This window comes from Caloenas nicobarica, chromosome 18 (genome assembly GCF_036013445.1).
Source record: "Caloenas nicobarica isolate bCalNic1 chromosome 18, bCalNic1.hap1, whole genome shotgun sequence".
Lineage (NCBI taxonomy): Eukaryota > Metazoa > Chordata > Aves > Columbiformes > Columbidae > Caloenas > Caloenas nicobarica.
The window spans coordinates 4,791,089-4,817,683 of NC_088262.1; the positions used below are offsets into that span (position 1 = coordinate 4,791,089).

The 26,595-nt window shown below is 43.4% G+C and overlaps 1 protein-coding gene across 7 annotated transcripts in view; it reads right to left on the reverse strand.

Annotated features, from left to right (window-relative positions):
* LLGL2 (LLGL scribble cell polarity complex component 2) overlaps window positions 1-26,577 on the reverse strand; it is a 34,146-nt gene extending 7,569 nt beyond the window's left edge. For 2 of the 7 annotated variants that reach the window (XM_065647675.1, XM_065647671.1), the window contains exons 1-15: window positions 25,789-25,875; window positions 18,098-18,205; window positions 11,892-11,989; window positions 10,832-10,913; window positions 9,460-9,575; window positions 8,693-8,851; window positions 7,754-7,916; window positions 7,439-7,571; window positions 6,593-6,647; window positions 6,250-6,404; window positions 2,698-2,915; window positions 2,128-2,195; window positions 914-1,067; window positions 701-805; window positions 114-406 (exon numbers count right to left, since the gene is read on the reverse strand). In XM_065647675.1, the coding sequence (XP_065503747.1) occupies window positions 114-406; window positions 701-805; window positions 914-1,067; window positions 2,128-2,195; window positions 2,698-2,915; window positions 6,250-6,404; window positions 6,593-6,647; window positions 7,439-7,571; window positions 7,754-7,916; window positions 8,693-8,851; window positions 9,460-9,575; window positions 10,832-10,913; window positions 11,892-11,989; window positions 18,098-18,172 (1,874 nt within the window). In that variant the 5' untranslated portion in view covers window positions 18,173-18,205; window positions 25,789-25,875. Of the gene's footprint in view, window positions 1-113; window positions 407-700; window positions 806-913; window positions 1,068-2,127; window positions 2,228-2,697; window positions 2,916-6,249; window positions 6,405-6,592; window positions 6,648-7,438; window positions 7,572-7,753; window positions 7,917-8,692; window positions 8,852-9,459; window positions 9,576-10,831; window positions 10,914-11,891; window positions 11,990-18,097; window positions 18,206-19,058; window positions 19,123-23,190; window positions 23,241-25,788; window positions 25,876-26,495 lie in introns of those variants that run through there. The other 5 variants (XM_065647672.1, XM_065647674.1, XM_065647673.1 and 2 more) reach the window with 5 other exon arrangements.
* Between the last annotated feature and the right edge of the window lie 18 nt (window positions 26,578-26,595).

Below are 26,595 nucleotides of genomic sequence, written 5' to 3' on the forward strand. Positions count from 1 at the left end.
CTCACTACACTGACTGCTCTTGAGAAACTGCATATCATGACTTGCTTTGTTAGCAATTCCAGGCCATCCTTAACAGAGGATTATCACAGACCTCCTGGAAAGGGGATACTTACTTGACAAAGACCAGTCGTTTCTGCTGGTGGTCAAACAGCCCAAAACCATGACTAGTACCAAAGGCTACAAGCTTCCATTCAGAGTGAAGGGCCAAGGAGGTGACCACAGCTGGTGGCTGACATTGGACAAGGACAAATGGCTGAAAACCAGCTTCAAATCGAACAGGTCCATCTCGAGTCTTTAGTTTCTCATGACCTTTCCATCGATAGCCCTCTTGGTCCTGCAGGAGATCTGCTTCAGCATGATCCACAACATGCTCTGCATCTTCATCATTCAGTTCCATCACCAGTACCTGCGAGGAAGAGGACAAACTTTGCTACGGCTTTTGCAATTCAAGCAGTTCTCCAAGCTGCAGGCCTTCCCAGCAGCTGCAAAACTACAGCATCTCTCAGGGCTGATAAACAGCATTAGATAAAGTCTAAAATACAGACTAGAGAAAGCAGAGGACCATGAAACAACATTTCCAGCAACTGAGTCAATTGACCACTATAGAAACAAGTATTTCTGATTTTAACACATATCCTAGTTGCACTGTGACAACCTGCACTAAAAGCAAGGTTTCTGATAACTGTTTATATTTCCATACCTGTCCTGCTGTACCAGCTACAGCCAAGTATCCGCTGTATTTACACAGGTAGATCTTCTGGATCCCAAGTCTAGGATCATCACTATAAGGGTCGAAGGTACCAACCTAGGCAAGAGAATACACAGTGGCTGGTCTTTGCACATGCATTAACTAGGGCAAGAATCAAAACTCCTCAGGTTTCCAGAAAGCTTCCACAAGCAATAGCTATCTTACCTTGCGAAGTGGAGGCCACTCGTCCTCACCCACGGTGTTCATATTGTCATTGGGATCAGCATCTGTGAGAAACACTCTCACTGTGCTTAGCTTATACAGGAGATGTAAGCAGACACCCGATGCATCCCAAAACCGCACAGTGCCATCTTCATGCCTGTATGGAGAAGGGTTACAGAAACACACTGTAACAGGAGAAGAGTAAATCACCCAGATAAGGATGATAAAACAGACAGGGAACAAACACAACCAACACTTAAACCACACTGTTTACAAAGACCTGAGCTGTGGCAACTTAGAGCTTCAAGAGAGACAGAGATTTTTTATTTGTTTGTGTTTGATTTGGTTTAGGATGGTTTGTTTGGGTTTTTTTGGCTGTTCAGTTTTTGTTTGTTTGTTTGGTGGTGGTGGTGGTGTTTGTGTTGGTTTTGTTTTCTTTTTTTGTAATCCAGTTTGTTCTCAACAATCTGACACCAGCATACAATTTAAGATTACGCCAGAAAGCACTGAAAAGGAAAAAAAGCTAAGCATATAGAAGGAACAACTCATCCTCACAAAAAAGCTGTTACTGGGAGGGAAGGAAAGAAATCAAGCTTTAATCCTAGTTCTCCAGGTGAAAATTGCCAACATTCTTCCAACATAAGGGTAAGGACTTCAAACAACTTGCTGCATCAAGAATGAAGTCTGAAGAATAGCCCACAGAAATTCTTAAAAGTACTTTGAAAAGAAAATGATACATTTTTATGTGATGAGACAATCTCTTGCTAGCTACTTCCATCACTTAGCCAGATCTGTTCATGCTGATCAAAGCAGACAGGAGTCCAAGGTTCTCCTTAGATACTGTAAGGCAGGGAGAAAAACACTTCAAAACCTGCAAGATTAAGCTCCACTTTTCATTGCTCCGTTTAGAACCAACCTGGATTACTGCCTGCACTTCTACACTGATGCTTGTGGGGGGAACAGATAATGCATCAGAACTACAAATAAGCCAACTTTATAGGTTATCTGTGGACATCAGGATCTGTTGGCTCAGAAGTAGTAGAATCAGTCATCTTTCCAAAGCCAGCAGCCCAGCTTTGCGAAGTTGTATTGTACAGTTGCAGCCTTCTCCCTACAAGATGAGCAGACTTGAATCTCACGGGAAAGCTTCAGTTAATTCAAAACAGAAGAAGAGAAACTGCAAAGGGCCCCTTGATTGTTATCAGTTAAGTACATACCCTGTCAGCAGCAAGTCCCTCTGCGGAGGATCTGGAGCTATGTTGGTGCCACCATCAATCGGCCACGGCTACAAATACATTAAGGGAAGACTGTGATTTCCTAGGCAGTGACAGTGTGAAGAGAATATGCAGTCAGCAGGAGAGCATGAACTTCAGTGCAAGTGGCAGTGAAACAGTCCATGCTGTTAGTTTTTGTTTGGATTAGATGTTCCTGTTTCGACACCAGCTGTGCTTTTTAGAAGATATTCTACACATTTCCTCAAGAAGCTGTGCTGAAAGCTTCATGCTTCTAAACAAGAAGTTTGTTACCACTGACAGCTGGGAACACTCAAGACTTTCCTTCTAGCTTGTCAAAGCCTGAAAAAAATATCACATTGTAATCCCCCAGTGTGAGTAACTGTACTGGTAGTGCTCTGGGAAAAAGCCTCTCTCGACCCTATTAAGAGGCAGAACAACGTCTGTTGGGACTCATCCCTCCACATGCAGTCAGCAGCACAGACCACCCACATTCCAAGCAGTCTTGCTGCTCTTAAATGCATGGGAACACATATACATTTAAAGCTGCCATACCATGTTTGAGTAGTGAATGTTCTGCTTGCTCCCAGCACTGATAATCCTCTCCCACAGTTTCAGTGGGATGTTGGAGACATGGTGTGAGCAGGTGATGGCTGAGCAATGGAGAGAAGCCAGGTATGGAGGATGCACTGCTGGCCAGCCCGCAGTTTTCAAGTCTATAACTACCAGCTCTTCTTCTGCCAACACCACCATAGCAGAAGGGTCATCAAACTCTGCAGGAAGAAGATTAATTGAGGCTGACAAAATGACCATCCAAGGTTAATAGATACAAGCTTCCTGTAAGGCTTATTTGAAAACTGTTATCACAGAGCTCTACGCAAACATTTTTGTTGGCAAAACCTCTAAATACTTCTCTGTTAACTGGGCCTATTGAGGCACTAATATTAATAGATTTCAAGATACTAACAGATTTACTGCAAATTTATGTTTGTTTACACCACTCCTGGGACTGTCAGAGTGACTTTTTTATGGATTCCACTGCAAAATTAATTAACAACATACATGGCTAAATAACCCAAGTTCATATTCACCATTGGAACAGCCAGAATTCAAAGGACTTTACCTACAGCTAATTAACAGCATGGGGTGGACAGACACACAAACACCCCAGCAGTGACCCATTTAGTGCTGTGTTAGGCCACAGCCCATTTAGGCTAAGCTGCTTAAACACAGTAATGCCTCGGGTTCTGCAGAATGCTTCTCTGCTTCAACTGACAAGTATTTACAATTCAGCTCTCTTACTTTTCATTTTCCCTGCTTCTCATATGTTGAGACACATCCTCTGGACTTCAATAAAGAGTGCGCACATCACCTAATATATATTCACACGTATATTAGACAATATTACAAACAAGTCTGTTAATATAACTTTACAGATGACACTCGACACAATCATCGAATTTAAAAATTTTTCATTGTAACTAGAATTAAAGTGAAAAAAAAAAAAAGTTGTCTACAAAGACATTATGTCAGTAAAGTTCGTGAGACAGCCACAAAAGCAACTGGTGGGGAAAACCAAAGCCACAAATCAGTTCACACCAACGATTCACACACCTACAGAAATATAAGTGAATGCATAGCTGTAACATGGCCCATGGGGGTGGTGTGATAAACAGGGAGCCGTAAGCAAAGTAGCAGCTTTTCACTGACCTTCCCTTCTAACCTGTAGTCCTACTTCCCTTCTCTAGTTGTTTGATTACCTGGAATATACTTGCAAGAAGGCACGTCTATAAGCAAGCACATACCAACGCTGTTCACTCAGCAAAATTAACTTCAGGTAATTAGTACTTGGCACCACTCTAGTTAGACACCCCAAGTTTCACCTCTGACTGGCCACAGCCATAAACACACCACTAATCAGTTCTGTTTCTTCATGAAAAAATGTTTTATAGTCAGTTTTACTTTGTTTTCTTACGTGCCATCGTTTGCAGTTGCCTAAAGGACTTCTGAATAGAACAAATAATATCATACCTGTACTACATTAGGCACTCTGGCCACTGCTGTCAATATTAAACAAATATACTCTGTTTTAACATTCTTTTTTCCCTGCAAAGGCACACATCTGAGCTCAATCCTTAGGGCAAAAATCTATTTTAAGTTGCTGAAGTAGCAAGCATACTAGAATTTGTCATGACTGCCATACACTCATCCACCTGCTAATTAAAATACAAACAAACAAAAAAACCCCAAAAACCCAAAAAACCAAGAAGGGCTAGCCATTTAAAAATTGTTTCCACAGTATATTCAGGGTAGTGGAAAGTCACCAGCTACTACCATGCTGTAACACATAAGCTTTGTGCTTATTAAATTAAGTGGCTTTGGTGTACAATTAATACCTTCGTATTGCCATTGCAGGGAAGACTGCTTAAGGGCAAACAAGGCAAGCTGCGTAGATCCACTAAGCTTAGGCAATCAGCCACAAGGAAGCTCATCAACCACAGAAACCTCATTTTAGTGTAAAAAAACTTCCTTGTCGAAGTGCAATAGCTTCAGCTTCCTGTAGCAGCTCCTCTCTGTACCCACTAGAAGTCGTGTTAACCAGATAGTTCAATCCTTGGGAAGTATTATAAAAAGCCTGTTAAGTTCAGTTACTTCCTCCTAAAGGACTTCTAATTATATTCAGAAATTGAATTTCAAGTAGTCAATCTCTTACCTAAAAAACTCAGTATTTCTTTCATCTTTAATGCTTTTGTTCTTTCATTTAGAATCTCAGCTCCAACAATTTCATAGAAATTAAAAGGGTTTAGTTTCTTTGATGATAAAAGCTAAACAGTACCTCAAGATAAACTTGAAGGTTTAGACCTGTAGGTTCTGCACATGTAGAAGATGCTTATAAAAGACAGTATTGTGTAGGGAAAATCTATGATAACAGACATATATGCAGGCACTTCATCTCAGTTACGTTCTGCCTATTTCTTTACTGGTTTTTCAGTGACATGAGAGGGTCTGTTAAGGTCCAGGGAGAGAGATGGGGTGGAATCCAAAAGCCGTTGCTTTATTCCTGCTTTCCCAAGTGTTCCCCCCCTGGCTGTGTGGTCTGGTCTGCCAACCTGCCCCTATATATTTGGATGTCCATGCCTGCACGGTGTGTAGCTGGGAGCTGTCACCACCAGCAGTACACACAGATAGGTTTAGAAACTAGTCTGCTAGGCAAACCAGAAACTAGAAAGCCTGAGAAGATTCTGTAGCAGAAGATTTGCCTACAGATTCCTAAAAAGCATCTAAACTTCTGCAATTTGGTCTGACCCAACTTCCAATACTGTACATTCATGGAGCTTGAAATAGCATTTTATACTGTTACTTCAAGTTAACTAGACAAAAGAACTACACCCACTGTAGATGAACAGTTCTTGGGGAAAATGCTTTACAATTTCATGAAAAGAAATAATATTATGGCTACTGTGTAAGTAAGGGCAACAAATCTCGTCAACTGAAGCAAAAATCTGACAAGCTCCAAGCAAGCCATGGAATGAGCGCTGTTCAGTTTTAGAACTGTTTACATTCATGTTCACTAGCAGTAAGTAAATTGAGTTCTCTATATACTGACCCTTGCACCTTTTGCTGATTTATTACCCAGAGTCCTAGTCATAAATCCAGGTAGTAATTAAAAGAAACAGTGTCTCAGTGGGAGTAAATTCTGGTTTTAATTATTGCCTCCTTTGAAGTGCAATTTCCAAACAGCAATGTTCAGATCTTCATTTCATGACCTGGTTATGTCCAGTGTCCAGCTTATACAGACATGAGCCTCAGAGATTTTTTCTCACTAATGGAGTAGCTTAAATTTTTGAGGAATGTATGGCATTTCTAACGAGCCCATTCTTTATACCAGTATTTTACATTTCACTTTTAAATGGCAAATCTCTTTTATGGTTGGACTCATTCTTAAGGGTCTTTTCCAAATGAAATTATTCTATGATTCTCTGTTAAAGCCTCAGAAAACCTCAAAACAGCTGACCTCCTTATCTCATTTCATGCTATTTATACCAGGCAGATTTCCACATGCGTACAGCTATTCTAATTCCTCAGTAATGCCCTTTCATCACATACCTGCAGTAGGCTCTGAACTGAAGATTATAAAGAAGTCTATCACCCGTGACGTGAAGTCAAAGGCTGTTTGCTGACTGCCATGGACCACAGAGATGCTGTGCCGGTCACCATAGCTGGCCCGGGGCATCCCTCCTTGGAATATAATGTAAGGAAGCCTTAAGAGAAAGATAGAGTTAGAGTGGTGTATGCTGAAGTGAGGAGTAATCAAAATCTCAAAGACATGAAGCAAGTCAAACTTTGACAAAAAATTCTTATAATGTTACTCTAAAGAAGGGCTCTTACAGTATGGACCCTGTAAGTGCCTTTAAACAGAACAGTGTGAAGGGATACATCACAAACTTACCCATTTTTTGTTGTCTGCCAGTAGATCTTGGAGATGGCCTTGCAAGGAAAAGGACCTAAAAGAACAGAGTTATTTGCCATAATTCAATAAGCGCACCTTTACATTAAGAAGTTTCTTACTCTGCCTCACCTAGGTCACCTCACCCTCCAAGTCAAGGGGAGCCACCTGAATTAGTAGGCAGCACCTCTTCAGACCAAGCCACAACAGACAAGCCTTCTAGAACACACTGACCACAGCACTCAGCAAAACAAGTCTTAGGTTCAGGGGAAGTTTTGAACCACATTGCTGATGGCTACAGGGAGTGGAAGTGCTGTTGTAGAAGCTGATTAACTAGAAAGGGTTCTTAAAAGCACAGGCATTCCTGAAGCTAATGTAAAGGGGATAGAGTTTTAGAAGCTTCTATATGCTTGAAAGATGAGGTCATCCACATTTGATGGGTTTCAGCAAATCAGAGGCATCATTTCATCACTGCTCAGGTCAACAAAAAGTACACTTAGCTCACTATTAATTACAGAAGATCCAAGCAACTCCTGCTGAACAGGACACTTAAGCTATAACAAAGAGCTGAATCACCAACACCCTTCTTCATAAGGGACACTAATTTCTTCAGCACATTTGCTCTCCATGTTCAAGACAGACCTCAACATCACAAAGGAGTTTAAAAATCCAAGAAAAAAAAATGGACTGAAAATCCTTAGCCTAAGCTCACCACCCATTCAAAAGGCAGCTGTGCATTTTGTCGTTAGGATTAAACACTGGGGAGAACATGACTTAAAACATCCCACACAAGCTCAAAATTAGTTTGCATTTAGGTGAATATGCAAGAATTAAACCTCACTTACTGACCGTAAGGCACAAGGTTTTCCAGAGGCTCAGGCTGCCTGTTGTCACTGGATACTGGCCACTGGGTGTAACTTCCATCATAGTGACAACTAATGAATTTACTGCCGTCCCTCTGCCAGTAGAGATTCTCCAGTTGCTGAAGAGGAAGAGATACAATGACTGCGCTCCAGACGGCTGTTAATGCCCCCAAAACAAATACATTCTTACTAAAAAAAAGCAGCTTTGTCAGGCTCTCCCTACACCTACTTGTCTTTGGAGTGCTCTGAGCAGAGAGAGCCCTTCCTCCCCTGCTGAACTGACTTCGGAATGAATTCATACCTGGCTGCCCAGGAACTGGTGTGTCACTTTGTTATTCTGCAGGTCCCAGAGGACAATCAAGCCCCTGCTGTATCCAATCAGGATCTGGTCAGGGTTCTTCGGATGCTCCCGAAGGGCTTCCACCAATTCACATGATCGCCTGTTACAGTAGTCTTCTGGTACCCTAAAGAAGCAGAAGAGAAAACCAAGAAAAATTTACTCCAGATATAACCCAATATGACTATAATAACAGTTAAGGTATAAGAATGAGAAATTAAGGAATAAAAAGTTCAAACTGATGACGAGAAGTACGATCTTTCCACAAATCCTTCAAGCAGCAGAAAAATCTTATGTAGGACATCACACCAGGCCTGCCACATGAACATGCATCCAGTCACATTTTTCTTCAGGGAAAACACAAGGTTTACAACGAATTCCAAGACTGGATCCCAGGAGTGTAAAGACAGTCTGAACCACGCACCCTATTCTCTTGTGACCCTTACAGAATAAAGGTAACATGGAAATGTCAGTAGGAATCAATGATTATAAAGTAGGACAGTTTTCAGCAGCACTTGAATCACCAGAGTGACAAAATCCCCATTTGGACACAGCAGCATCAGAAGTTCTGCCAATGGTCAAAAAATAAATGGGTAATTATAACATAACATTTTTTTCAAAAGTAAACACAAGGGACCAAGCACAAGGTTTACAGATTTCCTCCTGTATAGTTCTGCCTATATGCCATAGCTCCACTGTGACACTAATGGCTTGACCAGGACAGAAACTGTTACTTAACACATACCAGGACCAAAAGTTACTTTCACAGGAGTCATGCAGATTTGCACAATGCTTAACACAACAGCGAGGCCCCAATACGTAATCTAGGGTGACATTTTAACAAAGGAGATGTCAGCTCATGGGATTCCAGCTCTATGCAGCGCTGCCTGTTTGCTCACTCACCGCTGCAGCACGGCCTCAGAGGTTATGGTCCTGTCCTCCAGCACTCGGAATGACGGAAGCTCCACTACAAAGATGTTGCCGCTCTCCGTGCCAAGATACAGGACTTCCCGTGAGGAATGGGGAAGGACGGCCGTTATCTGCGTGGCACTTGGTGGAGACCTGGGCATGCAAAGAGACTCTCATCTACTGCACGGAAAAAGACTATCGTTACTGAACTTGAGAGAACTAACAACTCGACAGCGGTATTTACAAGTGTCATTTGCTTTATAGGCAGAAATTTTGAGCCAGGCATGATTTTCTGAAGGAAGAAAACACTAGCTTGAAGATAAATTATGTCAAAAGACTGTTGATAAGCATGTGGACAAAGACCCAGATGCCATTTTACAGAAGCCTCTCTTATTAAGTGTCCCCAAAGGAGCTAAAAATAGGTCACCCAAAACTGGCAAGATCAAGTAAAACTAAAACCATAGCAGTATTTTAAACTCTGACTTAAGGGATGCTTAGATTTACTTAACCTTAAGATTTACAGCTCCTGTACACACAGGAGTAGATGCACAGTATTAAAAAAAATGTCACCCTTTACAACACTCTCAAAAGGTGGTCTCCCAGGCCCTAGCCAACTCCTGTTTGGTTTCCATGGATGCCCCTTTAATGGATTCACAAGAGTGGGAGTCGGTAAGAACAGGACAAGCTCTAACTAGGAACCATAGCAGAATTTTCTTACTTGCTTATCCCCAAACTAGCTCAAAAACACTCTTGCGGCTTACCCAGGTGGCCCTTTCAAGGTGAAGCGGTGCTCCTCCCGCAGCTCCGAAGCTCCGCTGTGCTGCTTCAGGCTCCAGAGATGCAAGCTGTTATCATCCAGCAACGTCACCAGCTGGCACTACAAAACCACACAATATGCCTTTTTCAGAATCACAATATTAAAAATAACACAGTAAACCTAGCAATAAAGTTGCTGCTGTTCATAATTCTCTGGTAAAACGGGACTGAGGAGCCAGCCACAATTCTTCATAGTGGGGGGTATATACTGCAGCAATGCTGTTAGCTGACAGCACGGGATTTGGGGGCTAGAGGGGGACAAGTAGTGGCCAAAAGGCTGAAAACCCTCTTACACAGGACAAAGGCACAGGTTATCACTGAGGGGGATGACAAGGATTTAGGCTCTTGAAAAAGCTCAGCCTATGCTGTAAAGCTGAGCCAGGCAGCTGCAGGCTGTCAGTTCACCAGGGTTTGCTGCAACACACCCCAGCTTTGGGTGGGGCTGCTCCAGTCTGCTACACCACACTCCTTGCATTCTTCATGTCCAACCTCATCCTGGAGGGTTGTGTCAGAGCCCTTTTATGAGCCCAGCCCTGCTGGCTGTATGTTCAAATTGAAGCATTTTACCTGCTGAAGCCACACCTGGTGCAACACTCCCCATGGGAGTTTCAGCTTATACCACTAGTTAAACAAACAGACAACCAAAACCACCTCAAGAACTAAATCTCTCTCACAAAGAGGCCACTTGTGCTATACTGGGGGCATCGGGCAACAAAGTGTATGCCCAAGACACCAGTCTGCCAGTCAAAGGAAGGGAGAGTGGTTAAACAGCCACCAGACATTTGGAAAATTCTGCCTTCCTATTTTTAGTTTGTGGTAATAACTGTTCAGCAGTCTCCAGGAGCAAGATTCAATACCCCAAAACACACAAAGGCAACAAGCTTAACAGCAGGTGAGGTTAGCAGTACTGCTTTGAACTCCCAAAAATAATTAAATTAGTTCAGCAGCAGCTAGTGTTCTGTCTGTTCTGCAGAAGATTGACCACCCAGCCCTACTGCAAAAATAGGGGCTACAAAAGGAAAACTAAGTTCTCTCTTCTGCAGTGGATTGCCTGAACTATTCTGGCCTTATTACCATTCCCAATATGTTGCTTGAGATAATGACTAACAGTTACAAACAATAAAGCTACTCTTGAATTTTACTGAGCATCTCCACAGCAACAGTGCTGCTGAGAACACAAAAAACACTGGGATAAGCATTCCTGGCCAAGCAGATTTTGAATATACTTTGTAATAGGAGCCCAGTTGCCTGGAACTAACTCAACACCTGTTTAAGAGAGGTCTACATAAGTCACAGAAGCACTGAAAATATACCTACCTGGTCAGGTATAAAGTGAATCTGCATTACAGTATTGTTTTCTTCATGTAAGCCCATGAACTCCACCCCAGGAGCACCATATCTGAAGAGTTTGTTGAGGATCTACAGTATTTAAGATGACCCACAGCTACAATTAATTGACAAGAAGCTTGCTAGCAAGCAAGATGAAAAGAGATTAGTTTGAAACCATGTTGTACTTTTAGTGATGGAGACTGAAAAGAACTAATGCAAGTCTACTTTGATTTCATATGCTTGTGGCATGTTTTGCACGCTACAGGAGAACATGGAAGTTTACTTCATCCTCTGTGTATATGCAGAAGAGGTGCCTGGACCCTGTTTTTTCTCAGAGATGTTTAGTGGTTTCCCAGACACTACAATCCTGCTTAACTAATTTGTAACCAAGAGACAGATGGCTACTGCCTGCATGTGGAGTCTAGCCTCCGAACACAAACACCACCAGGAATGAATGATTAAGCAGGCAAAGAGCACATCAACTTTTCCTTTCTGGCCTGTTTTACAGCTTGTCTAGCTGGTACTGTGCCATGGGAATCACCTCAGTGTCTTGCATATACATAAAAATCAATCTGAACATGGTTAGTTAAAAAAAAGTCACCACCTTCAATATTTAGGTCTTTAATGCCTGGATGGTCAAAAGCTCAGGAAGCTGAAAGCATTTCTGACTTGTTTTAACCTTTGAAAGAGAATTGCTTTTTAAAAAACAAAACAAAACAAAATCTGCCCCAAATATTTAAACAACCCTGGAATTTACGACATGAAGGATTGCTAAACTTAAGCCAGCTCTAGCCTGACCTTCTGCATAGCAAGAGCAAAGAATCTTGTCAAATATCTGCTTCAGCTCAGCTTCTGTTTGAGCTATAGTTCAGCTCTTGGCAAGATAATCTCATTCTGATCAGACCAAAATCAAACCCAGGCAAACTGCTCCAGTGTTCCAGAAACCCTTGCTTGCAGATTTATACTCAGTCTAACTTTTTACAGTATCTTAAAGTTGCACATTCTGATGTGGTCAGAGAAATCTAGGCAAAGTTGTTGGAAAGCATACAGTTTGATGGCTCCCGATCGCGTTCCGATGGCCATAAGGCGGAGAAATGGGCTATAGCCCAGTGCACTGGGTTGATGGGGAAATCCATGTTCCACAGTCTGGTAAAGAGAAAGAAAAATCACGATCAACAGCATGTTTCATGGGCATTATTGTACACAGGTAAAAAACAGAAGTTAAGTATGGCACGTCAGTCTGAAGTACAGCACTTAGCAGCTTCTTCTGTTGAAAAGTGTTCAAACACAGGTTAGATTTGCTGAATCTATTCCAAGAATCCCTGGCTCTGCAGCTCTTTATGTTAAGATTATAAATAACTCTGCATAAGCACAGCTTACTCAGGCACAATACACTCCATCACTCCACATCAACTCTACTTCTGTGAACCAACTGCTCAGCACAATTTCAAAGTCTGACACAATTACTGCATATGGTAAGGTCAGCTTTATCTGCCAAATTCCACACAGGTCAGCCTTCGTGACCTCCTCGTGTTGATTGACGTCGAGAAATGGTGCAAAGCTGTGGAGAACTACTGACAGAACATCATCGAGAAAACTAAACAGATTTCCTACGTGGCAGCCAGGAAAACTAATGTAACTGATATCCATTTTCCAGAGGTAGCACAAGCAACACTGGCATTTAATGAGAGCCGAATCTTGCTAAGCCACCTCAGACTAGTGCAAAGCCGTTTATTAATAAAAAGATATAAGTCACTCTCATGAGGAGCAGTAAGTTGCTTGGCTTTAGTGGCTTCCCTAAAGTCCAATTTGCACTGCACCAAGAGGAAGATTTGGAGCATGTTGTACACACCACACTTAGCATGGCCGATGCATTTACACACTACGGAATTAATTCTGCCATACTTACAGGATGCAACTAAGTGCTTGCAAAATAGCTCAGTCAAGTTTTTAGAAGTATTAATGTACAGCCATTATCATTGTTTAGACAAAACATGTATGCATGAGTGTTCAACAACATACAGCCATGTAAAGAGGAATTTGTGTGCCTAAAGATTAATAAGGCTACTTCCTGGAACACATTATTATCCTTACAGTCCCAGCTTCTGGAAAATATGTTATTCTAAGTCAAGCTGGCCAGTTACAGAATAGGAATTTGTTACAAAACAGCCCCAGGACCACTCGCAGAAAAAAAAAAATAAAAAGAATAAGTGGAGAACCCTCTGATTTACAGATTCAACCTAAAAGTAACACCTGGACTTTATTTCCTGCATAGTGATTTCCCAAGTTAATCCCTCACAGAAGAAACAAATCAAGCCAGTTTCACTTCTGTGGCCATGCCATTAGCCTGAGGTGCTCCCAGCTGCTACAAAGCACTTTAATGCCCTTTCACTGTTCCTGCTCAAAGACTCAGCATAGGAGGATATGGCTCACTCCATAGTCTGCCAGATTCCTGCAGTTTTAGCCATATGATCACAATTCATACACTCTAAAAATAGACCTCTTTCCTCTAAATCATCAGTTACTCCACTTTGAGGTCCTATTAGGGGAAGACAAGCCATTTTAAAAGACATAAAATCGGAAATATTGGAGCATTTCCTAATTTTCTGCTTGCCAACTCATAAGACTGGGCAGAGGAGCAGCTACTAATTTTTCATGTCTTACATGTAGTAAATTAAGATTAGTATTACTGGCTTGAAGACCACTGAGTTTATTTCCCTTTATGATAACTTAATCTCCAGCCTTATTTATTTATAATCTGAGAAGGTAACTTAAGTGTTAAGGCTGTATTATTAAAAACAAATTTTGAGAAGTCAATCTTTTTAACATCACCCTTTCAGTCGTTGCCAACCAAGCTTTGCTTAGCTACACATGTAAAACTTCCTAGAGGAGACTGTATGAAATCAGGAACTTTTCTGCAGACTCGGAATTGAAACAGGGCAGTTTTCTAATCCAGCACAGGCAAAGAGGAATTTCTCTGTGACATGATAGCTACCGAGACAACACAGACAAGCTTGCTAGTTGTCAAATTTATGGGAGTACGAAGCCATGACATACAATTCTGGGAAGATGATCCAAGGTGTCATGTTATCTTAACAGCAAATCAGACTTTTACTTGAATCAGGTGTAGCACAGGCAATAGACACCATTCCATTCTCCCCCAAAACAGAGTGAGGAACTCGTTTGTGAGACACCAGTGTAATTCCACTGTTAGTTTTAGTTTCAACTTGTTCACAGTCACTGCACTGTCATGTCGTCAGCACAACTAAGTGCCATTTTCAATAAAACATCAATTAGAAACTATGTTTATTCTGAGATTTCTTCCAGCCCAGAAGATAAGGCTTTAGCCAGGACTCTCATAATAGAAAACCATGACTTACACAATCCTGTACTGCCTGTTAGGAAGCTGTCAATACTAGCCTTAATTTTGGCCTAATTATATCTTGGTTTTGATGTGTTAATTTGTAAACATATTAGACAGATCAATAGAAGCTTTAATTTTCAAGTATGAGACCTATTAACTGCATAACTGAGCACGTAGCAACTCAATAATAATAATAGGAGGGTAATTTTTCCTCCAGGTTCCCTCCTTCAATAGAAAACTTGAAGTACCACTCCCCATCTCATAGACAAATTTGCAAAAGCTACAGTAGCTACAGTATCACATGCAGAAGCGTAAGAAGAGAGTATCAGTAACAACTGCAGTGTAAAGTAAATGTACTAATGGTTTCCGACAGCTTTGAATCTCCAGCCAAGAAGCCCATAAGACATAACGAAGGTAACTCCCTCCTCTGTCGTTCATTTGTTTGCACAGCCAGGCAAGACAGGCAGCAAGGTGGCTTTTTGGCTGTATTTGACACGACCAGGCGTTCACATTCACTGTACTGATTACCCAGATCTTTTTTTACTTATTTACACCCAGTTGTTAAATCACATCGAGTCAGCTTTTCGGCTGCTCTCTTCTCCTCCCCTCTTGAGCAGCTTTCATCAGCCAACCCTTCCACCTGCTCAGCAGGTAAACCCAGCACAGGGGAGCAAGGCGGGCAGGAGAGGTTACAATGGAGCCTTTCAGCGGAGCTGAAATCGGAAACTGGAGTGCCCACAATGTGCCCTCCTTCTCAAAAGGGCCTTTGTTCCTTTGAAGAAAGGTAGGAGCTTTCGTTTTCATTTTCCTCAGACCACAGATTTGTCAGACTCCGCACAAGCAAGCCTGATGGCAGCAGCATTAACGAGCAGAAATGCTTCATGTCAGTCATCATACTGCAGGAAAAATGCAGCCAAACTTAACAGTTGCTCCCAGCCCACACTAAAGCTATGCAGATGAAATTCAGTGCTGTCTCCTTTCATTTCTCTCCACTTCTCCTCTCAGATTGTTTTATGACAAAGCGGAGACAAACTCAGTCACAGGCAATCAAACCTTGTACCTTTGCTAATATGTCTTTTGAAGAAACGATGAAGCCCGTATGCATTAAACCTACTTTGCATAGACACTAATTCGGATTTAAGGTAAGTTATCCATCACACCCATTAGCAAAGGGTTAGGAAGACTGAAAAGAAGGGAAAAAAACCACTAAGTCATAAATTAAATGCAATGTTCCCAGTTTGGTAACATTCAGCTGTAGGACAGGCTGGTTCACCTGTGTGTTACCCATCATCTAGTCTGACAATGCCAGCCTGAACATGTTTGCTCTGCAGGGCTTGGACTGAGCCAAAGGCATCCAAATACTACTTCCAAAAGCAGGATAAACTCGAAGAAGTAGGCTGCCAAGTCCACATACCTTCTCCTCCATCCAATCCACTGAGCTAAAAACAGATTCTTGCAACAGGTACACACAAGTGTGAGAAGTTCTTACTCATACAGAGAAACAGATATGCAAAGCTAAGTGACTACCAGAACTTAGGAAGGTGTTTCTTGAAACAAACACAAGCTTGAGGACAGTTTCAAGGGATAGTCAAGTGGTCAATCAGTCCTTTAAAATAATCTGGACCACCTCTTCTCTGGAACAGAAACGCAAGAGAAAAAGCAGTAAAAAGATTGCAAAATATTTATACTTGAGGGAGTAAACAAACAGACAAAATCCACCACCACCAATTAAAAAGACTTTTTAAATTGAAGTCCATTACTAGGTCAGCATGGCCAAACACATTCCCCTATATTAACACTAAACTTACGTGGTACCAGGCATCCATATTCAACTTCAGTGTAAACAACAAAATGAGGGCAGGAATCCTCAGCACTTTTAAGGTACAAACTTTCCATTTAGTCACCACCAGCATCACACACCAAAGAGGTGCAAGGACACCACACAATTTCTCTGATCAGCAACTTTATGGTCCCACAAAATATTTCCCAAGCAGGTTCTTAACCAGAAGTGTTTCAAAGACCTCAAATAACAAGTTTAAAAACTTGCTCACCAGCACTAATGTGCTTGCTTTACTAGCACGTTAGACAAGGACAGTCTGGCACTGAAAGTATTTCTGTTTCTTGGCTCCTTGAAGCCACAACCTTCAACAGGTCACAACTAAGGTCAGACTTTCCCAGATCTTCTCAGTCTACCTGGCTGTGAGTACATGTTTATTGTATCAAAGGGTAGAGGCTTTCAAATTATCCATTATCTCTGGAAATACTGGAATGGGACACAAAAGACTTGGAAAAAAAAAAAACAACACTTTATGCAAGAAAAAAGTATAATGTCAAAGATTCTGGTATAATGTAATGGTCTAATGTTCATTCCTTTTCCAGTTCTTGTTGGAAATGAACAAGTATTGTGGCTTAAAGTGCAAATGCATTTGGCAAGGCCTTTAATTACCAAGTTGTTAATGAGAGTAAACCATTAGGAAGTGTCCAAAGTAGTCGCCTCCCCAGAAACAAAATGCAATATTTACCCTCAGAACTGAATCAAATGGAGTCACAAATGCTGATGCCAACTTCTAACATATTTGGAAGTTTCCTTCTGTAGCAAAATCTAGTTCTTTCAGCCCTGATTTGCATTATCCAAATTAGTCTGTCTCTCACAGGTAAAGTTTAGCCAAACATTCTCATAAGAGAAAGGCATATTTAAGGAAGAGACATCCCTGAAATAGCAAAGGTTTTTCCAAGGCATATATAATTTTATACACTTACAAGCAATTCTCACCCATCCCTGGGACATCTCTTCTGACGCTGACATTCCACCCAGCTAAAAGCAAGCAACTCAGTCCTGGTCTTCATTTACTGAAATTTTTACTGCATCTGCACAAGCATCTCCTCATGGCAGCAAGCAGAAAATAGGCCTGAAGCACTCCTGAATCCCTTTTGTCTCCCCAACGGGAAGGGGATATGCAAGGGAATAGTGTGGTCTAGTACCAAATTACATTAAATCATTCATCTCAGATATCCAAAGTATATATCTACACTAGAACTTTAATGAATCAAGGAGGTTATTTCCTAGGCTGACTTCACTTACCCATTATACTTTTCAGCAAAATTCCATTTAAACCTTGGATATACAAAACCTACAAACATATTTCTGATAGCAAATGAAGATGTAAGTAGCCATCAGCCTAGCAATAAATTAATACTAGGCATTTACAAAGATGAAAGCACTATGTTCCTGGACAGGGCTCAAAAGAAAAATGCCCAGAGTGTTGGACAGATAGCACAGAGGGAAGGAAAAAAACTAGACACAGATCCAGACTAAGATAATAGCAAATTAATTATTAATGGCCACTGTACTGTGTAGGTGCTACCATGTTTCCACCACAAACTTTTAAATTCACATTTAAAAACAGAAGTATACTTATAAACCCAAAGTCCAATCATGAACAAAGAACTCAGGCTTCAGCTGCATCACAAGCTGTGGCTCGTGTATCTTTAGAAAAAACGTTTGCTTCCATAGTGGTACCACAAAGACTACCTATAACATACCTATAACAAACTGCAGAAGACTCAGAGTATATAAAAGCTGCTGTGAAGATCTCTTCTCTCAGCAAGTGCCACCCAACAGCATGACAACATCACTTTTCTCAAAAAGAAAAGCCAGAACTGAGAACATGCTTGTGAGCTTAAAGAAAACTAGTCAGGCACATTGGGGAGGAAAAGAAAAAAAAAAAAAAAAAAAAGGACAGAACTGAAAAAGAGAACAAACCACCTCTCCTAAATTTAACTTTTCCATCCACACTCAAGTAGTTTTTCCTTCCCTTTACACCGTGCAATGGCTCGGGATGGATTTGCCTTGCACACATACGCCTTGAACTCTGAGGAAAGCACTGTACCTTGTTAAACTGGAACAGGTCGCGTTTAAGCCTCTCTCTCACTGGATCATGTCCTGGTCTTAAGAACCTTCTCATCTTCCTTGCTGTTGTATCTTGGCACCAAAAATCCTAACAACAAAAAAACAAAGCCATATAAACAAAAGCAGCCTGAGAAGAGAAGCAAGCAGAAGTAGGTTAGTTATTTTGGTTTAGCAGGTAACCCAAATCAGCCAGAGCACGATGAGACAACATTGCTATCGAGTAACCAAAACCCGATACCACCACAGAGCGGCACCTCTGGTGCAGGACTTGCACAATACCATATTCGCATCGCTAAAGCAAACCAGTACAGATATGCCACGAAGATTTTAGAAGAGTTTTTACACTTGGCCATTTTGCGACCACTTTGGTTGACCTTATTCAAAGAAAAGCCAAGCAAAACTGCAGCATTTACATAAACATTTAGACAAACCCAGTCTAAAGGCTAACCCCCAGGCTCACAGGCATTATTGACTAGTATCAGTTTTCACCCCAGGTAACCCTCCAGCTATTGAGCTAAAAAGAGAAAGAAGCACATTTTCAGCTCACTCCATGGGTACGGCAGAAAGGGCGCTGTGCTGCCTGCAGGGTAACTGCATTAATTATTAACTTGCTTTTGTAAAATATCAAGCCTAACTCCCTGCTCAAGGTGGGGGTAGGGGAAGGAAATCTTGCACCTGCAGTTCAATGTGCAACTAGAAGCACAAGTCTTTCAGTATATCCCACTGCTTTGTGTCTCTCGTAGCACCAGGAGGATCCCAGCAGGACTAATTAGACCCGACTTTCAATCTACCAACCACACTGGGGATCGCAGGCTACAGCTTCATATTCTGTACAGCTCAAGAGATTCTTTGTCATGCCTCCCCTCTGCAGAGGTGCTAAATGGCAAGTAAAACTCTGCCAATTCAAGAGCAAAGGTTTGACTCGCATCCTGGCAACTTACCTGGGCATAAGTGCTCCTGCCCGCCCTGGCAATCTTTGACAAGCTCCAGTTTCTAGTGTACAGACAGCTCAGCTGCTCATGAAGCAGCTACTGGACACTCCTGTCAGTATTTTATTTTCATCTGTTGGACAGGAGATTACAGCCATTTACCAGCTACTCTGTACATAACACACATGCACAGTGAGGGCCAAAACTTCTGCAGTGCAATGAGGAACCAGTATAGATATTCTACAGTAGCCCGTCATCACAAGAGGCACGAACATGCACAGCAAGGTGGGGAAGGCTACTGTCTCCAGTGGAAGAGAGGGGCCAGGACTGCCAAAGGGACTGTGAAGCAAACAGAGGGCCTTGGGCCCTCGGTCACAGCGTGGGGCTGGAGGGTGACGGAGGGAAGAGAGCTCTCACCACCTGTCTGGATAGATGGGAGCAGCAGATTTTCTGGATTTTCTCCGTCAACTAGGCATGGGCTGGGGGGAATTACCCTTTGTAGAAATTTGTTGCAATCTTTGCTTATGTCCTTCCATTATAGAGGAATTTCCAGCCAAAAGTATAAAAGAATCAATGTTGTAAGTCCCAACCACACGAGTTAATCCAGTCTTGCAAGATGAAGAAGCCCAGGTCAGAAGTTTTTACTACATAGACAGTACCATATGGATACAATCCCCAGTTAACCCCACGACAAAAACATACCTATAATGACTTTATTTTGCTCATGTAGAAGAGTTGCAAGGTACCATGGCAAACAAGGTGGCTGCCCGTGCTTCTGCCAATAACGATGGTCTCTCGTTAGTGACTTAAATCAGCCAGCCAATCCTGAGGAGCTTGAATTGTTTTTCAAATGCTTTCTAGCAAGGCCTTACCAGCTGTGAAAGACTAAAAAGAGGAAATAGTACTATAAACAGGATGCTCCACAGCCTTATTTTTGAGGAGTCCCTTCAGAAACTCCTCTAGTTAGAACTTGTACCTCTTTGTTGTACCCTTTTACCTTTCCTGCTCACACTCCAAAATCTCCAGCCACCTATGCAGTACTGTCCGGAGCTCACTAAGAAGGACTGCAATGCAGTCCTGGTTCAGAGGACCAGAAGATCACATCAGCACCAAGAGCCTGAGTCACCTAGTCCCCACCTAGTGTCACCAGCATCCCCACTCACCACAGAGAAAAGCGGCTCTGAGCAGGCAGCTACAGGCACCTGTGTATGTGAACTGTGCCATCAGCACGTGCAGGGGTGAAGAATATGTACAAACACACATATAGCAGGGGTCCCCAAAAAAAGAGAGGAAAAATAAAAGTGTAGTTCACTTGGAAAGTATATCCTACAATGATTTAGGTACCTCAACTGAAATTTCAAAAATTCTATCACATCATAAGTTTCTTTCACCAGACATTCCTGAGAGAAAGAGGGACATATTTACACAAGGCTATATTTACTCTAAGTTAGCAAAAGCTACAGAGCAGTGACAAGCTGCTGTGCTATGCAGGGAGAGCATATCACACCCATGTATAACACACAGTTTGCCCTTAGCCAGCCAAGGAAAGGAAAGTGCCAAAAAGACGCACCCTTTCCCACTGTCAGTCAATATCCTGGACCTGTTAAACTAGGCAAACCCACAGAGAAACTCTCCTAATTATCCTCCCACTTTAGAAAAGAGACTTCCTCAGCTGTGACAGCAGAGACAAACTCATTGTTACGAGCAAAGTAAGCAGATCGGGCTTGATTTGAGAGAGATACAACTTTATATTTAACACCCTCCTAGAATGTTTTATCCTGAAATATTAATTGCATCTAGAAACATGCTGTTTTAACCTGCTTATGCAAGAGATCTAGCATTCACACTCCAGCCCACAACAACTTGCTCAACTGGCTAAGGAGCATAGTAGCTCAGAATCAAGCAGTAGCTCACTTGAAGAAACATCATCCTGGCAAGCTGATGTGTCCATTATGATCAGAGAAGGCACGTTACAAAAGTCATCTCTCATTGACTTGTATCAATTGACTTGCCCGATCAAAGAATTCCTGAGTGTCACAGTATGGGAGGAGACAAGAGGAAAAGCAGTTTTGAGCAAAGGCAAAGAAGGAACAGCAAAGAGAATGGCATCCACTGTGGAACAGGTTATCCAAGCAGAATTATTATTACAAGTTTACAAAGCTCTTGTCAATGAGAATAATTTTCCTTTTAGTACAATAAGCAAGTGCCTTTTCCAATTCTAGAAAAACCAAAAAATATTCCACAATCTGTATAACGTTATCTTCCAGATGCACATTTACATATTAGCCAACCAGTTTCTCTCCCACACACCTTCAGTGTCTTACATAAAACTCCAGTCCCATGTGCTCTGCAGCTATCTGCCAGCCAGCATTTACAACCATATGGTAACGGTTGTGGCTACCAGTAGCCAAAGTGGAATCCTCCAGCAGCCTCTGAAGCCATGCCAGGTCTGCATGTATCTAATGTTCTTATTTTCCAGGGAAACAATTCTTTAGATTTTCAAAGATCAGCCTTTTACCAGAAACTGTGCATCGTTCTCTTCTTCTAAGATGCATTGAGGTCAGCTGTTTGTAGGCAACAACAGCCCAAGGCTGAGTCAGTCCCTATTTTGCCCATATTCAGTACATGGACACCTGACAGCAAAGCTCAGAGCGCCCTGTACATCAAGCTCCTGCCGCTTCATTAGCTGAATGCTTAGCTAAATAGGAGGAGGTACCCTTTGTCATTTGATGAGATCCAGCCACAAACAAAAGCTCTTCATTACTCATCTATAAATGCAATGAAAGCACAAGTTGCAAGATGACCCTGTTTCAAATCACAGACTAAGGAGCCGTTAACATTGAAAGCAGATTTCATTCTGGCTTCTTTGCTCAGCTCCCTTCATTTTAGATGTTGAGATTTATGGCAAGTACATATGCCACGTCTCACAACAGAGCCACATTCAATAGAAGGACAAATGCTTCTTCCTAGGAGAAGCATTAATTGTTCCTCGCTGCTGTGTGTTAGCAATCCCCTCAGAGTTCCACATTTTGCTTTGTCTTCACTGCTTTTGCACACAGCAATGGGTCTTGATGCCCACACACAGCTTGCTGAGACACTCTGGATTTTCTCTGTCAACTAGGCACGGGCTGGGGGGAATTACCCTTTGTAGAAATTTGTTGCAATCTTTGCTTATGTCCTTCCATTATAGAGGAATTTCCAGCAAAAAGTATAAAAGAATCAATGTTATAAGTCCCAACCACACGAGTTAATCCAGTCTTGCAAGATGAGGAAGCCCAGGTCAGAAGTTTTTACTACATAGACAGTACTGTGTGGATACAATCCCCAGTTAACCCCACGACAAAAACATACCTATAATGACTTTATTTTGCTCATGTAGAAGAGTTGCAAGGTACCGTCTGTGTGCTCCCTATGCAACCTTTACTCAACTTGAACAGGTTTTCAATGGGATAAGGTCCAACAGCTTTCTTTTAAAAAATGCCATCAAGTATCTCAAGAACTCTTAAATCTTGTCTTGTTTTAGGGCTCCTTTTCATTCCTTCCTCATCACCCCTTCCTGCTTACAGGTCCTTGAAGAAAGAACTTCTCCCTATGCATCTGATAATACTTTATCAACCCTGCTAAAATAAAAGAGGCCTTATCAACAAGCTTTGTTTGAACTACAAGCAGTTAGTGCTCCTATAACAACCAGTTACCGCCACAGCCTTGTCTGAACTAGGTTTCCTCCCGCACCCAGACGTTTGCCTTGCTCCTCTTACCAACAGTCAGCAGCGACAGAGCAGAGGCCGGACCAATTGCACAGGAAAAAGCTATTCCTTAGCACCAATGATCTCTCAAAGCATCATTTAAATACCAGTCTTGTCAAGTTTATCGATTACAGGAGCCATCAGACATGATTCACTGTGACGTTACAAGTTTAAGAACACTTTTAGCTTGAAATCAATGAAACAAGCCCTAGGTATTCTTTTACCTAGGTTGTCACTGTAAAGCTCATCTCTACAATCATGCTCAGCTGTAACACACTGTCAAGACAGATACTCAAGAAGAAAGCACGAGCCAAGCAGAACAGCTAGAGCAAGGGAAGGAACAGTTGCAGCACATGGAAAACTTGCAGTTTTACAAACAGCAGAGTGTTCAGATGCACCTTGCTTACAGTAGCCACGCACTGGAAGAGAGGTAAACCAAAAGATCCTCCTGTAAAACAGGATTAGTTTTCCTGAACCTGGAGAGCCAGATGGTTAAATGAACAACTGAACAGACTGTGTCAACACTACACGCAGGTGGCTGCCCTCCCAAAACACAGAAAATATTACATAAAAGATCAGAGACAGATTCCCCAAGAACTCTTGAAACATAATTGAGAACCAATCATACAAATCAGGCGAGTTCATGTTATTTCACAGTTTCTTGCTTGGAGTTACCAGGGACTGCCCACTTGCAATGAATTTACTAATTGTGCAAACCTTGTGTGTCATTATGACTCCTATTGTGTTCGCCTTGTCATGGGAGCATGACAACATGAAGTTTCAAAACGCGACAGCAGAACAAAGACTTTGCACCAAACAACATTATTGCACATGATGCAAAACTTTTTGTGTGCTACCAAGAAGCATGATTCAAATGGAAGAGTGGCTTGTAACTTTGGAATAGCATTTTACACCAAACATAGTGGGGCAACGGAATAAAGCACAACAGCATTTGCTTCTTAAAGCGACACAAAGAGATCAAGCAAGAAGCAGCTTCTAGATGAGAACTGGAGTTCCCATAGAATTTCTGCACAGAAATCAAACTTTAAGCTACTGCCAGTCCCTCCTTCGATAAACTATTTTAAAGATAGATCAAGCTACTAGCAGTATCACATACTTTTATGGCCATGTACTAACTGCATTACATTATAGATGCTTAAAACCTTTTACTCTTTGATATCTCTCAAGTCTCTGTGTCAGCCAAGAAAAAAACCCACACCTCATCCATAAGCAATTCCCACTAATAATCACATTACTGAACTAAAAAGCCACTAGAAGACATAGGACTCTCAACTGCTTTAACTCCTCCAATAGTTTTCTTCAGTCGGCAGTTACAGCCGATGCAATTTGTTCAAAACCAAATAAAAAAATGTTCCTCAGCACCGTTCTATGGAGACGTTTGAGAACTCCGCTCCCTTTTCAACACCGTAGACTAAAGGGAGCCCCTCACATGGCTACAAGCAGCACAGGATTAGGGGCTGCTCACTACCCACACGGATCATCCTTGTCCCTTCCGCGTCTTTACAAGGAACGTGCCAAGACGCACAGAGAAGCCTTCGGATGTACCACCGCTTTGCATTCCACTTGCCAGGAGCACCAGCTTCCCAAATGAAAGCTAAAATCACCAGGTAGCTGCTTGGGGCACACAGCTTCACCTGGGACTTGGTAAAGCAAGATATTCCAGTTGACCGAAGTTCTCTCAGATGACTACAAAGAGCAGCACTCCCCACCAAGTAACATTACAACGGACAACTTTTAGTATCTCAGCGAATCTGTCCTCCAACCTTGTCACTATCCTCACACAAGCATAAAGATTTGTGCCACTATGCTGCAGAAACACAGACCCAGAAGAATACCTCAACTGCTCTACACCATTACCAACGCTAAATATAAGCGCACCAAACTTTCTCCAAAGTCAAGGTTAAGCCTCACCTCCAGGAGACAAGCTGTCAGTAACCAGCTTGTTCCCAGGCCACAACTGCAGGGCAACCTGAGGCAAAGGCTAAACGACTTGTTTCACCTTCTTGTTTCACCTGCTCGCTGCCTGTTAGAAGTAACGCGCTTCCTCACCCATCAAGCTCTTACAACTTTGGGGAGGAAAATAAAACAGTAATGTGATATACTTAATACGAACAAGGATTTAAAGAAAATAAAGGAAATGCTAACAGAGTGTCCCAAAGCAGACGCTGCAATCCTTACTAATCACATCTGCTTTGAGCCAGCCGTAACAGATGGAGACCTCCGAGGCCGGGCTGCAGGCAGGGATGTTCCCCACGGCAGGACGGGGCAGCAGCCGGGAAAGGGGCCGCTCCGGGGCGGCTCTCGCAGGAGCCAGCGGGGCAGTTTCCGTCCCGGGGCCGGTCCCCCAGGCCCTCACAACGACCCCGGCCCGGCCCCGTATCCCCTGCGCCGAGGGGTGAAGCAGGAAGTCACGGAACAAGCGGCCACCGCCGCGACCTCCATGAAATCCCAGGATGTGAAGCTGCCGTGCGGTACCCTCGGCTCCCCGCTCCGGCCAGCGCACACACAGTACGGCAAACTCGGTAAGCAAAAAAAAAAAAAAAAAAAAAAAAAAAAGCAAACAAAAGACCCCGAACAAACCCAACCCCTCGACGTCAGCGCTTGAAGTTTTAGGGGCGAGCCACGGCCGGTGTCCCGGGGTGCGCTGGGGCTCCAGCTGTGGGCAGCCCCAGTGCGCCCGGGTCAGGGCCGGCAGCCGGGCTCGCCGGAGCGGGGCAGCGCAGAGGGCCCGCGAACGCGGCGAAGCGGACCCCCCGGAGGCGGGGGAACTGGCGAGCCCCGCCGGAGGGATTCCGGGAGCAAGCCCGCGGGGCGCCGCAAAGCCCAGGAGGAGCGGGTGCCGCCCCGGCCCGCCGCAGCCAGCCCTGCCGGGGCCGCTCTGGCCGGACCCCCCGCGAGGACCCTCTCCTGGAGTCTATCCCGCCAGGCCGGCCCCAGCCCTGCACCCCCGCGGAGCCCCAGCGAGCCGCGCTCACCTGCGGGGCCTGGAGCCGGGGCCGCCCCGGCCTCGCTCCGCTCCGCGCCCGCTCCCCCCTCGCCTGCGCGGCGGCCTCGCTCCCCGGGCACCTCCGGCAGGGGCGCGGCGGGGCGGGGCCTCGCATGGGAACCGCCCCGCGGGGGCGGGGCCACACTTATGCAAATCACCCTTCTGGGGCGGGGCCTCGCATGCAAATTAAGTTGAGCCTCGCTTTCATCCGGCACGGTCATGAATAACTCAGCACTCGGCTCGCTCGCAGCCAATCAGAAAGTGGCGGCCATATGGGCGGCCACGCTGCTTGGCGCGGGCAGAGCGCGCCACAGCCCGCCCTGGCCCCGGGGCGACCGGGACACGGAGCACCGGCCAGGGCCAGGACAGCCGGCTCCGGCCGTGTCAGGCCCCCTACTCCCGGCTCTGTTCGTCCGCCAGCCCCGCAAGGGGCAGGGACCAAGCTCAGGGAAGGTGCCAACCGGTCGTCGGTTGCAAAAAAAAAAAAAAAAAAAAAAAAGAAAGGAAAGGCTTAACAGAAAGTTGAAGCCTCAGCTGGAAAGAGCCACATGACGGCTGCTATCTTGCTACACAGCAGACAGTCTATATCCTACTGCAGGGAACAACAGCTGGCCAAGGAATCAGTAGTTATGTGGAGTGCAATGGCAGTCCGAGGTCTGCCAACCTCTCAGCATCCATGCAAAAGCTTGAAATTACCTCTGACAAGGGGCCAGTAACAGTCGACGTTTCAGCCAAGCTTCCAAAAGCAATGTTTTCCAATTAAAATATTAATTTCTGTCACCTTCTTGCAACATCC